Raw genomic sequence first — 13,478 nt, 5'->3', positions numbered from 1 at the left:
AACAAGATAACACTTTTGTAATTAAAAAGTGAAAATAGAAAATGATCCAACTACTTTAAGCATGATTTGAGTTTGACATGATCACCTCTGTGAAACTAGCATTTCTATGCATTGTGTAATTTTTTCATTCCCCATGCAAATAATCAACAAAACTCAATATACCTAAAAAGTCTCACATGCCTCCTTAATTTATAGGAGATGGTGAATGCAATTGTTGTTAGACCTTTTTAAGTACCCGATTCCAAATTTCGTTCACATTATTTACAAATATTTTTAAGCATTTTACTGTAGTGTTTTCGCTAATTATAATGTACTTATATGCATTTTTAACAAATGATCTATATGTTAAGAGATGGGACAATTATGTCATGGTAAAAGATCTCATTGATGCATAAAATATGTTTGCTAGGAATAAGTGTACCCTAGTAACCTTACACGTAGTTAGATCTAAGTCCAAACATTGTACCCAAAGATCTAATTTAACTTTGCAATAAATTAAATAATTTAATTTTAATTATCAATTTGAGAAATGGCGTTTAATTACTTGTAGATAAGATAAAATTCAAAGAAGGAGTGTCAATAGTGTAAGAAATTAACAGATAAAAAAAGTCTAGGGTTATGATTATAATCATGCAAATGAGTCCCCAATTCTTCACCTAATTGAATTTCTAATTAAACTTCAATTATTGACTTCTATTAAATTAGTTAATAGGCTCTAATCAAACATTATCAACAGTTTTTCCCTTAATTCAATTCATACTTGGTCAATAAGGTTTTAAATTAAGGGAAAGCACAAATTCAAAGAGAAAGGTTGGAATTAATTAGCCAGGTAAGAAATCCATAAATTACACTTAATCATTCGTTATTTTAACAAACTCATTTGTTCTACAATTTCATCCATTATACCAAGTTGATCACAAGCACATAAAAGTCTATGAAACGAAGTGATTAATTCTAATAGGAAATTAAACATAATAGAACAAATTAATTGATTGAATAAAAGACGATATTCAATTAAAAGAAATTAGGGTTCATTCGCATATTATATCATAACCCTAAAAAAGAGGAAGTCAACGAACCATAGGCACAAACAAACACATAAGCAACCCTGGATACATAAAGAAGACAAGAGGATAAGAAAGTCACAATTTAAAATCCCCATGATCTTCTTCACGTCCTTTCCTTTTCACTAAAACTTTCTCAAAATCACTCACTCTCAGATTCTAATCGTAACAAAGTAAAATATATCCCTTCTCACTTTCTATTTCTATTTATAACATCAGAAATGTAACTAGTTCATGGAAGAGAGTTCGATCGTTCTACTTTAGACGAGACAATTTGAATTTCAAACTTCGAGTAGTAGTACAACCATTCTAAAAAAAGTGATGTTGATCCCAATTCTTTGAAATGACTTTTAGCATGGTTATTATCCTTTGATGAACTAAGCACGACTATGCTATATGGAGTAAGGTCGTGCTATTCAAATGTGTTATTTCCTTACTCTTTTCAATATCTTTTCACGTTTTTCCACATTTTGAAGTTTTTGCCTTAACTATAGCACACTTCACAAAAATTCATGAATTTTGTCAATAAACTTGATTAAACAAAAAGCAAATTAAGGACAAAACTCATACTCAACCAACACAAATTTTGGTTTATAACTCATCTTATCAACTTCATTAGCTCTCGTTTGAAAATACTCATTATGATTACCAAAAATATCTATAATTCAAAGAAAGACATACATTCACATTCAGAACTTTTATCATAATTGAGTCTTAATGTATATAGGATTTTAACAGAAGTAGTTATTAAAATTTATGCAAATTAACCAATTTAACCATTTTTATTGATCTTAATGAATTAAATAATTATCTCTTATATATAGGATCAAAAGTAATATCATATAATCAGAGTTTATTTGATTCCCTTCTCATATTTTTTGTTTTAAAATGGATTTTTTAAAATTATTTCACACTACTTAGCAATTAATTTCTCATTTTGAAATTATTTTTAAAATAAGTATTTTTAAAAATAAAAAATAAGAATAATTGAGAGATATTTTCTTATTTTCTTTGTTTATTTTCATATTGTTGATCTTCTTCAATTTTACACTTTGCTCTATATTTTACATGATCATTCACCAACTATCAAATATTTATAATGATTAACTTAAATGTGATCGTTAAAATTTAATTAATGACCTCAAATTCAAATTTTGTATGAGCTGCATTAAATATTTAAAGAGAATTTTATTGTTGATAATTATCTTATCTTAATTCAAATATAATTGTTTCTCAAAAAGAATATTTGTCAAAAGACAAAAAAAATCACCAACTATTTAAAAGTATTTTTTTAAAATAAAAATCAAATACACCCTATTATTATTCCATGAAGAAGGAACGAACACGATATATCTGATAAAAGTGTACTACTGTCTGTGTAGTAGTACTATTAGGAGTTGTGATGAAAATACAAACTCAGGGTAAAAAGAAAGATGGAAACAAAACCACAAAAAGCCGGTAAAGTTAACTGAAATTTGAAGAATTTAAAAAGGCAAGTTTTTTTCTTTTTTCGAATGGACGATAGTTTCAGACGAAAAGGACGTATGCAAGAAATTGGAATGGTCTGGACGTCACGCTTCTTCCACTCTCTCTCTCTCCATACATAAAATATTTATAATTACACCAAAAAGATCAACTTGATGACACATGATGCTCCTCTTTGAGTGTGTGGTGTGGTAATAAAACCATAAAAATTGTTTTCAATCATAAGCAACAATCACCGAATAAATAATTAAAAAAGCATATAAAATTTTGCCAGGGTTAGAGATGAAATTGTACTGTGTAACATCATTATATTATAATAATAATAAAATATTAAAGTGCCATTCCCTTCAATCAAAAAGTCAAAAAGTCTTGGTATTTATCGTCAACTTGCCACTGGTTAGGGTTTGCAGGGCCATTATTCCATCGGTTTCTTCTTCTGGGTGTGTTGCTTAAATCTGTGGAAAGTTCATTTTTTTTTTCGATTTTCATGTGACCAGGTTGTTCAAGATCACTTTTTTATTTTTACCCTTTTGGATATCGAATTTGGGTTGCTCCCCTTTTGCAAGTTTATGTTGTTGAGCTTTGTTTTTAGAAGGTGGGCCTTTTGTTTCCATTTCCAAAATATTTTGATGCTGCAGAGGTTTGGTTTTGAGTTCCAAAATTTTGTCTTTGTTTCAAACGGGTGTACGGAGAGTGATGCTGTCCTACAGTTTTTTTTTTTTTTTTTTCTGTTTTTCCAACACTTATTTTGGTGCCAGTGTTATGACGCCAGGTTTGGGTCTGTTTTGTCTTGATTCCTGTTTCCTGAGCTTGCCTTGAAGTTAGTTTGTCTAGAATTTTGCTTTTTAGAAGCTTGTTAAATTGTGGTTTTCTTGATGAAGATTTTATGTGCTTCAGTTGTTTTTTTTTAGGTGGTTTTGAAGTTTAACTAAAGTAGTTGTGTGCTTTGTGAAATGGGTTCAGGGTCTTTTGGGGCTAATAAGGTTTGTGGAGAGAGAAGATGGTCGTTGTGCTGAGCATGATTATTGATGGGTAGCAGAAGTAGAACGGTAAACGTTAACACTAAGGACACTAACAAGGTTCTGAACGGGATGCCAAGCTACGCTCCTCCATTGCCTTCTTCTAATTCCATGTAAATTTTTCTGAGGACCCTTATGTTGTTTAATGTTTATTTCGTTTCTATATTGGTCTTATGATAGTTTTCTGGGATCTTGTTTTGTTTTGTTTTATGATTCTCATGTGGGTAGATTATTTATATGGTGCCAATATTTGCTAGTCTAGTATAACTCTTATGCAACTGATTGAAACTATTCATGTTGTTGGGGAACTCTGCTGTATTGCTGTTGAATTAGAGCCCTATCTGTTGCAAGATTGCAGAGGAAAGCATGGAGGGGGGAAACAATTAAAAGTTTTTTATGTTTATATTTTTCTGTTTATTGGGGATTCTTTATTCTAGAGTGGAGACAAATCCTCTTGTTCACTTCATTATGCTGATTCGTTCATCCTCGTTGAAACCGAATGATATAGTTTCTTCTAATTCTTGGAATTTGAACTATACAACCCTGTACTGTCGGCTCTTGTTTTCCTTTGTTGGTGGCTTCAGATTTGCTCAATAGTTTACTATGACTTTAGTGTGCTTGAATTTTCTCATGGATTTGTAGTTAGATCTTGAGTGTCCAAGTTGGACTTTTCTTTAGCTTGGGAACATGGACTTTCTCAGCCTTACCTGGATGATTGGATATGCATTCAGTTATTTTTTTTAACATGTTGTCGTGATTTTGGTTTCAGAGCCATGGAAGCAACTAATGTTCATCCTTCCCGCATTTCTGAATTTGGAACCCTGGAGCAATCTCTTGGATTTCGCGTTGAAGATACCATTAATCTTAGCAGAAGTATGTTGCTCATGTTTTGATCTATAATAGTTGGACTCCTTTTTTTGTGTGGTATTTATTGTTTCTGTTTTATGAATTTAATATAATGTCTCAGACTCCCACTTCTTGTATTGTTGTGCTTGCCAATTTTGTGTATTTAAAACAGAGTCATATCCTTTTCAAATGATTGCACTTGTTTGTAACTTGCTCCTAACATAAGCCTTCGATTCTATTTCTATCGTTTGGGGGTAATATCTCTATTTCTATGAAAGATGCTACTCACTTTATGTAGTATTCACACTCTATCAATCAGTACTAAAGATTCTTTTGTTTGGCTTCTGTGCCAAATTGGATTGCTATACCAACTGAGAAATAATATGATATTCTTTCCAGTTCTTCCTATAAACTACTGGTATAAATGCTTTTAACATGAGCCTTCATCTTATTTCTACCTTAAAATCTTTATTTTCTACTTTTTCCCGAATAAATGTGTGTTTCCTCAAGTACGATCCTTCAAAAGCAAGTAGAAGATGTAGGATTGTTGTTGGAATAAAATAACTAGACGTTAAACCACAAATGTTTGATTTTCCTCAGAAAACTGTTTATATAATAAAACTGAATAAACACTGATAGAAATGCATGATATTAGAATTGTCATCCCCCTGCTGGCACCTTATCAAACCTCTATTTACCCTTTTGTTTTTATATTATCTTTCAGATCCGATGTTTAATCAAATGAAATCAAATAGCCAAGCTCTAGGTGCTGATATTCAATTTGGTGCTTTAAATAAGGTAATTTCTTATCTTTTTTACGTGCTTATGTGCTTCCAAGAATCAATAAGTCACAACATATAATGTATTCCAACATTTCACACTCTTCTCTTACATGTAAGATGCAGTCAATTGCAACATCAGATATAAACCTCTCTGCTGCTATTGCTGGGTCTCAAGCATTGGTATTACAAAAAGATTCACAACCAACTCTGGCTTCAACATCTGCTGGTCGTGAGAACTGGGGAGAGACCAACTTGGCTGATGCTAGCCCTAGGACTGATACTTCAACAGATGATACAGAAGACAAAAATCAAAGGGTAATATTTTACTTTCTTAATAATTCTGCATATTGGATTTAAATTATTCATCAATTTAATGACTTTTGGTTATGCCCCCTAGAGTTATGACATTTTGAATAATTTATCCTTCCAATTGTTTAAATTTATCATACATACAAAACACATGCTTAATTTTACTCTAAAATATGGTGCTTCATTGTCTTTTGGCAGCCTGAAAGGGGTGAATCCAGTGGATCAAAAGATAAATCAGATCAAAAGGTTGTATGCAGTAATTGTGTGCAAATAGCATAAGCCTTTTGTTACTGTGTGCTAATTTTTCATTTTTCATTCAGACATTAAGACGGCTTGCTCAAAATCGTGAGGCTGCCAGGAAAAGCCGACTGAGGAAAAAGGTAAGGCCTTTTCCGTTAATTTTAGATGAACTTGTAAAATTATTGTGATATAGGTTGGTTAGTTGTTCAATATGTCATTATTGAGACCCAATAATTTGTCATGTTTTATATATATTTTTTGACTTATTTTTTAAATCCCTCTTTCTATTCATTCAGGCATATGTGCAACAATTAGAGAGCAGTAGGTTGAAACTGACCCAACTTGAGCAGGAGCTCCAGCGAGCACGCCAGCAGGTTTGGTTTTGTACTTATATTTATTGTTTTCATTCAAAATTTGATACCTATCCAGCTATCCTTTTGAAGTTCCCTTTTTTGTAAGCTTTCATTAGTCAGATTGTATTACATAAATGTGTTACAATTTGGTTATTAATCTTTTCCAGGGAATATTTATTTCAAGTACTGGAGATCAGGCACAGTCAATGAGTGGAAATGGTACTTAAACATCTTGTACCTTCAATTGTATGCCTCAAGCTTGGAAAAACTTATTGGATTAAAACCTCTTCTACTTGGAGTAGTTTTAGGGGATGTTTTGAAACTGATAATAATAATCTATAGTCGGTGCAAAAGTGATTGACACTTGGTTTGATATTCAATTAACAATATGTGCATCCCAAAATTAGTGTATATGTAAATTTTGTATTGGCTATTTGGCAGAAAGAAGATAGGGCACTTCTATTGAGTCGCTGTCACTAACCAACATGGAATTTCTACATGCCAAAATATTTATGGCTGATTTAAGTGCTTCATCAAGTTCTGTGATATGATTCTTTTTCATGAAACAAACCAAAGTTCCTGTAAAGATATAGTACCTTCTCTTAGTTGGATTACATTTATGTTGGTTCATATTTTTCATTGGATAACATTAGTTATTTGGTTGCATCTTGCATCATTTCAGTTGCACTGAAGTACTGCATTCTTCTGATACACCATGGAGCTTGGTGTTATTTGCTGTGATTGATTGCATCATATGTAATGCAAGCCTATTATGTGATTTTGAACTCTGACAACATGGTACTCAGTAGCATGGATGGTCATGGGCAGGGTTTTGAAAAAGTTTGTGCTTTGTTTCAAATCCTAAATCAATTTAATCATCTTGTTATACAGGCGCTATGGCATTTGATGTAGAGTACGCACGATGGTTAGAAGAGCATAATAGACAAACCAATGAGCTAAGGGCTGCAATAAATTCTCATGCTGGAGATATTGAACTTCGAACCATTGTTGACAATTTCATGACACAATTTGATGATATCTTCAGGCTGAAAGGTATTGCAGCAAAAGCTGATGTTTTCCACATTCTGTCAGGAATGTGGAAGACTCCAGCTGAGAGGTGTTTCATGTGGATTGGAGGCTTTCGCTCATCCGAACTACTCAAGGTGAGAAGTTTCTCTTATCAATGTTCTGTAAATGTTTTTTTCTGGTTTGAAAATTGCTTCACTAATATGTGGTTGAACATTAATTGCATGCCCTGCTTCCAAACAATATAAAGTGAAAATAACAACAAAAGAATCAAAATAGATAGGACCTTTTTTCTTGACGTTATTGAAACTTAAATTCAAAATATAGTTTAGGAACTTCCAATTGAAGAATTACCAATTTTAACAGTCTTGTATTTGCAATAATTGATTCTGCTGTTGAGTTTTAAAGTTCATTTACTTTTATCATGTTATGCCTCTAAGATTGGATTGAAACTGTTGCAGCTTCTTGAAAGTCAGTTGGAGCCTTTAACCGAGCAACAATTGATGGGCATCTACAACTTGCAGCAGTCATCCCAGCAGGCTGAAGATGCTCTTTCCCAAGGGATGGATGCATTGCAGCAATCACTGTCTGAGACATTGGCTAATGGTTCACCCAGCACATCAGGCTCCTCGGGAAATGTGGCAAGTTACATGGGGCAAATGGCTATGGCCATGGGAAAGCTTGGTACTCTTGATGGGTTTCTTCGCCAGGTACGCTCATTTTCCGGTCTAATTCTGTTTTCTCAACTTCCATCTTTTTGAAATAAAGAGATAAAGAGAACTCAGGAAGCTTAGAATTAAGTGAGTTAAATTTATATGCACTCTCAGGGTAAAATATTTTACATAAACACCCAATGAGAATTATTCTGTCGTCATATGATATCAATGAATAGAATGACATGTCAAATCTTATTATATGTTACATTGACCAAGTAAATAAATTACACTCGATAACTATTAGGTTCACATGGAATTTCCTTTTTTTTATAAATTTCTTTTCAGCAAAAGAGAGATTATGTTTCAGCTTCGAAAAGCTTTGTCTATTTTGCAAAAGACTGACAAAGGCTATAAAATAAATAGGATAATAATCAGCCTATGAGTGGAGTGGATTGTGGAGGTTGTGTTGTCTTGTTGCACTTGCGTACATGCTGTGTCAAACACCACTAATTGACAAACTCCATGATAAAAAAAGAATAATAGAAATAGAAATTAGAGTGATAGAACAAATAAAACTGTTTATTGCATAGTTGCATGCCTTAGGTGGAAGATGCTTTAAATGAGAGCCTAAAAGCAATTGATGATGTGCATGCACGAAAAACTGGACCTAAACTATTCCAGACATGATGGATTCACTCATCAATATTATTAATCTTCTGTTCATTCTTTCTTGTTACTACTAGGCTGACAATCTGCGGCAGCAGACATTACAACAAATGCTTCGAATATTAACGACCAGGCAATCAGCTCGAGCTCTTCTCGCCATCAGTGATTATTTCTCACGGCTGCGAGCTCTGAGTTCTTTGTGGCTTGCTAGGCCAAGGGAGTGAAGCATTTCACAGCTCCATTAGTGGACTTCTTTCATACCTGACCCCCTTAAAGACTGATCGTTGAATCTTGTGCTCTGAATGAGTTCAATGGAAGCTGGTGTCTTTTGACAATGAATTCCTCTAGAAGCCTAGTTGTGGTGCTATAAACATTAGATGCTATGATTTTTCTACTCTGCCAACTGCTGCTGTGGTGCAACACTTTTCTTTAAGCTTTTGTGGTTTTAAAATAGTCTCAATAATTTGATTATATAGGTGTATGATAGATAGAAGTTGTTGAAGGGGAAAAATGTAGAAATAGTATCTGTATTTTAGGTTATAGCTGTTCATTGTATTTCAGAAATCAGCTTTTATTTGTGGTTGGTTGCATATATGGCTCCATGGTGTATTTATGTATGTATGTATATATACGTTCTCTCTTGGTATATTAGAAAGACATTACCAACTAGTAACTGAATTTGTTTTATGGTGATGGTGTGTGTGTGTTATCCGGGTTCATGAAAAGTTTTTATTTGTTTTTCACTTTAATAAATAATAGTAGGAAATTAGTATTGGATTTTATTTAAACTTTTCATGTGTCTTATTTTTAAGGCACTTTGTTTTAATTTAAAATGAACTTTGATACTATGATTGGTTTAGGAATTTAGGAAGAAAATAATTAAAGAAAAGAAAAAGAATGGGAAAAATGAGTAAAAAGTTAGATAATTTTGTGGGTTTGATAGGAAAAAAAGATAACAAGGAAAGTTAAAAGTGTATATAAAATGCCAAAATATTTTTAATAAATAAAGGCTTAATTAAGTTTTGATGTTAAATGTGAGAAATGTTTTTTTTTAGTCCCTCTTAATTGGTTTTGACAGTTTGAATGTGTAATTTTATGATGGATTTTTACCACTAAGAAAAGAAATTCATAAAGAGATTAAAATATATAAATTTTAATTTGGAGACTAAAAAGAAAAATTCTTAAATGTGAGTGACTAAAAATATTTAAGGAAAAAAAGTGGAGTATGCAAAAATAAAGTATTTAGTCTTTTAACTACAAGAGGCATCTTTTTCTTGTGATTCTGTCTATAATATTGGAAGGATCCAAAACATGGGTGGGTTTCATAAAAGTTTTTCCGTTCCTATACTTTTTAAAGGATGCCAAATTGTAGAGGGAATAAAAGAATAAAAGTCTTTCAAACTGACTCTTAAACTATATTTAATTGAATTATTTTTTATTGAGAACTTTACAAGTAAAATTTAAAAGTTATTACGCGTTCAGTAATAATATATTTTAATTATCATATTGGATATTGACGACACTAGTGCTGGATTTTACGATTGCAACCCTGTAAATTCTCTTTTGATTAGGTTTTTTTTAAAAAAAAAAAAGTATAGCATCTTGGCATATATTTATTGATTACCAAACAATACAATTTAGCCAAGATATAAGCTATTCTTGATGCTTCAACATCACCTGAGAATCCAATTAAATCATACAATTCTAACCGTGAATTCATTAGATTCTGTTAACCATTATATACAAGGTGGTGTATTTTTAGCATCCATAATATAAAAAGCATTCATCTTTAATAAAAATTTATTTAACTTTTTTTTTTAATTCAAGTAGATTAATAATAGGCTTGCAAAGGAAAGGGGAAGAAGAAAGAAGGAAATAAAAAGGTGTAGAGTGTAGTGCAAGAATGTGATGCTCAAATTTAAGAATGGTTTAGGCCATCTCCAGTGCTTGTTCTTAGATGGGTTCTAGTTCTAAGAACTAGTTCTTTTTTTTTCTCCCTTATATTCAAAATTTGTGACATGGATTCTAGTTGTAGAACCGGTTATTCTACAAGAACTCATAAGAACCATGTTGTTAATCATGATCAACAATAAAAGTGGAGGGAGCTTATAGATTTCATCTTAAAATAAAACAATAAATAACTGGGATTTTAACAATTTATCGCTGGAGAAAAAAATACTTAAAGTTCTTAAAAGTGTGACGTGACACATGAAAAATACAAAAAGTGAGCTTAGAAACTGCAGTTGAGTTCTATGATTAGAGATGTCCTTACGATAAATAATTTTATACTTATATCATCCCAAACTCATTTTAATTTTGACGAGAAATACTTACTTTAATTGAATATGAATATTACCCAAACTTTTAAAACGGATATAAGTATCAAATTATATTAGTACTTAGACTCATCATCATTATATTTTTTTTGTCACAACATATATATACATAATATATATTAAAGATTTTATTGTTATAATTTTTGAAAATATAAATCAATTAGCTTAATAGTTAAATAAAAAATAAAATATACATTTAACTAAAAACATAATTAAATTCTTAGTTTTTTATCTTTGATTTATTTGTTATTCATTATATTTATATATTAATTAAAATATAATTAAAAACTTAATATATAATTTATCTACAAATATATTAGTAAATGAAAATTATAAAAAGATGTGTAATGAGTTACTTGTTGGTATACCTAAATCCAATAAGATCCGATGAAAATGGAAATGGATATCAAACTTTTAATCACATCCCCTCTTATTGGCATCCCCTCTTATTAGGTTGAAATATGTTGAACAGGAGGGGTGTACATACATGCCCGTCTCAAGGTTGGTTTTAAACGGGTTTAGTTTTTTAAAATTAAACTTGATGTATTTTGATAATGTGTTCGAATTATGTTTTTTTTACTCTTTCTCTTTAACCTCGATTATTCAATGATGTTAAAAAGTTTTTATTGGAAAAGTCAAATTTGTGCTTAATATTTTTCATTTTTTGATTTCACCCATTATTTGACCTCTCTCTTTCGTCATTACTAGCAAATAAGAATGAGTTTGGCATAACTATATTTCTTAATGTAACATCCAATTTTTTGTAAAATTTTTTTTTAAAAAAATTAAGAGTTTTTAGAAATAAAATAAATGAGAGAAATGAGTTTTTATTAATTAAAATAAGGGCTTCATAGTATTAAAAGATAAATATAGTAAAATAGATTTCTTTTTTATAAAATAATAACATAAAGAAAAATATAATAAATAATAAACTCAGAGTACCCTAATTATAAATAGAGATATACTAGCTCAGTTTTTATAGTTACGATACGTCTCTACGCTCTTTCTTCCTCCTAAATTCATTCTCCTTTCTTACTCTCCCAAAATCATCTATTTTTTCCGCATACATTCAAACTTGTCCTAATAAAACTATGATCCTGAGCTTTTTAACCGTTAGATCCTCCTGAAATTTAGACACCACCTTCAGAACTCCTTTTCACACATTTCAACTGTTGGAATTTGTGAAATAATGTCTGTAGAGAGAGAAATTTCCCTCTCACATAGACATTGAAATTGAGACTTCAATTTTTTTTCCTTCTCTCTAACACTTGGAAATCCTAGTAGAACAACCATAAGAAAAGCTTAAGGGATCTTAGGGAACCTATAGAGATGATGATATCACTACCAGACTATACACGTGAGTCGTCTTAGAAGTAAGGGATGAATTTATTACAATTAGGGTTAGAGTGAACATGTGTAAGGATCCTTAAAAGATCAAATTGGGGTTAATTTTGCCCGTACTATGATAACTACGAATTTCTCATGTTTGATGGGTCAATTGATGCCTTGATGCGAATTGAAGGGTTAATTGATTGTTTGGCTTTGAATGTTAAAAACCTAAAAATTTGAGAATTATTAATTCTTGGATGTTTTCTTGAAATTGATTGAGGGGTTTTGTTCCCCGTGATTTGATCACATGTTCTATACTATTCATTTTGAATTTTGGGGTCTGAATTGTGCCTCTTTTGCTTCATGAAATGGAGGTTTTTAAGGAAGCACAACTGTGCTTGATGAGAGCACGCCTATGCTTAGTGAAAATCAATTGTTTTAAGCCAGTACTATTTTCCTAACAACGTGAGTTAACTTGTAGCCTAAAAATGACCAATAAAATTATTGAATTGGGTTTTTTTTCTGCAAGAAAGTTGTAGCCCTGGATGTTAGCTAACAAATTACGTTGGTTTCACCTAATTCAGAGTTGTATATCCCCCTAGAGAGTCAAATTACTAAGCAAAGGTCGAGCTGTAAAGATTAAACAATGGTCCAATGTTTACGTTAGGTTTAGACATAGTTAATGGTTAAACTGGTTTTTGTGATCAACATAAGAGTTGTAGATAATTGTCTTAGCTTTCAAAAAAGATAAGTATGAACTTAATAGGATTAGTACATCCCTTGTACTTGTAATTTTACTATACAAAGGCCGTAGTAGCTTAGGAGGAAATGTAAGAATATACTTGTTTACTATACATGTATGTCTGATTGCTACTAACTAAATGAATAAGTGAATGATTACATGCCTTAAATGTTATAAGATTTCTATTGTATGATATATATATATATATGTGTGTGTGTGTGTGTGTGTGTGTGTGTGTGTGCGTGTGTGTGTGTGTGTGTGTGTGTGTGTGTGTGTGTATGTGTTACTACTGTGTGATGTGTATATAATTCATGAGGTGTAATGACGTGACGTTTTGGGATTATGAAATTGTGATTGAGATTGCGTATAAGTGACAAGTTGAGCATGTGTTTATTTGTGAGATACCCGTGAGCATGTGATAGTGGATTGTGACGTCGTGAGATGTTAAATTATGGACATGAAATATGATTGTGAATAAGTGTTTGATTAATACTTGATGTGATATTACTTGTGTTGTGAATTATGAATTATACAATAACCTGACTGGTGTTTACCTTGAGAAAAATATTTATGCGCAAGATGTTAAAAGAAAAGTGTAGGGTTCCTGGTTAGGAACCTGAGGTGT

The 13,478-nt window shown here is 31.5% G+C and overlaps 1 protein-coding gene across 6 annotated transcripts; it reads left to right on the top strand.

The window, feature by feature from the left end:
• Positions 1 to 2,834: 2,834 nt before the first annotated feature.
• LOC114400049 (transcription factor TGA2.3-like) lies at positions 2,835 to 9,115 on the top strand. Of its 6 annotated transcripts, none has more exons than XM_028362301.1 (12): positions 2,835 to 2,989; positions 3,513 to 3,681; positions 4,338 to 4,441; positions 5,139 to 5,212; positions 5,320 to 5,511; positions 5,704 to 5,751; positions 5,826 to 5,885; positions 6,042 to 6,119; positions 6,266 to 6,317; positions 6,990 to 7,261; positions 7,586 to 7,834; positions 8,524 to 9,115. In XM_028362301.1, the coding sequence occupies exons 2-12, from the start codon at positions 3,578 to 3,580 to the stop codon at positions 8,668 to 8,670; spliced, it is 1,380 nt and encodes a 459-aa protein (XP_028218102.1). In that variant the 5' UTR covers positions 2,835 to 2,989; positions 3,513 to 3,577; the 3' UTR covers positions 8,671 to 9,115. The 6 variants fall into 6 exon arrangements, with proteins under 6 accessions (XP_028218102.1, XP_028218099.1, XP_028218103.1 ...); XM_028362298.1 differs by having other exon boundaries at positions 2,840 to 2,989; positions 5,314 to 5,511; XM_028362302.1 differs by having other exon boundaries at positions 2,896 to 3,046.
• Positions 9,116 to 13,478: the final 4,363 nt, after the last annotated feature.

This window comes from Glycine soja, chromosome 19 (assembly GCF_004193775.1).
Source record: "Glycine soja cultivar W05 chromosome 19, ASM419377v2, whole genome shotgun sequence".
In the NCBI taxonomy this organism is placed as follows: domain Eukaryota; kingdom Viridiplantae; phylum Streptophyta; class Magnoliopsida; order Fabales; family Fabaceae; genus Glycine; species Glycine soja.
This window is presented reverse-complemented; position numbering and strand designations above follow the sequence as displayed.

Excerpts from the sequence above, each read along its gene's own strand:
- LOC114400049 (XM_028362298.1), top strand. The coding sequence starts at position 3,578 with ATGGGTAGCAGAAGTAGAACGGTAAACGTTAACACTAAGGACACTAAC. Across the intron at positions 5,213-5,313 it reads AATTTGGTGCTTTAAATAAG|ATGCAGTCAATTGCAACATC; the intron begins GTAATTTCTTAT and ends CTTACATGTAAG. Across the intron at positions 6,318-6,989 it reads ACAGTCAATGAGTGGAAATG|GCGCTATGGCATTTGATGTA; the intron begins GTACTTAAACAT and ends CTTGTTATACAG.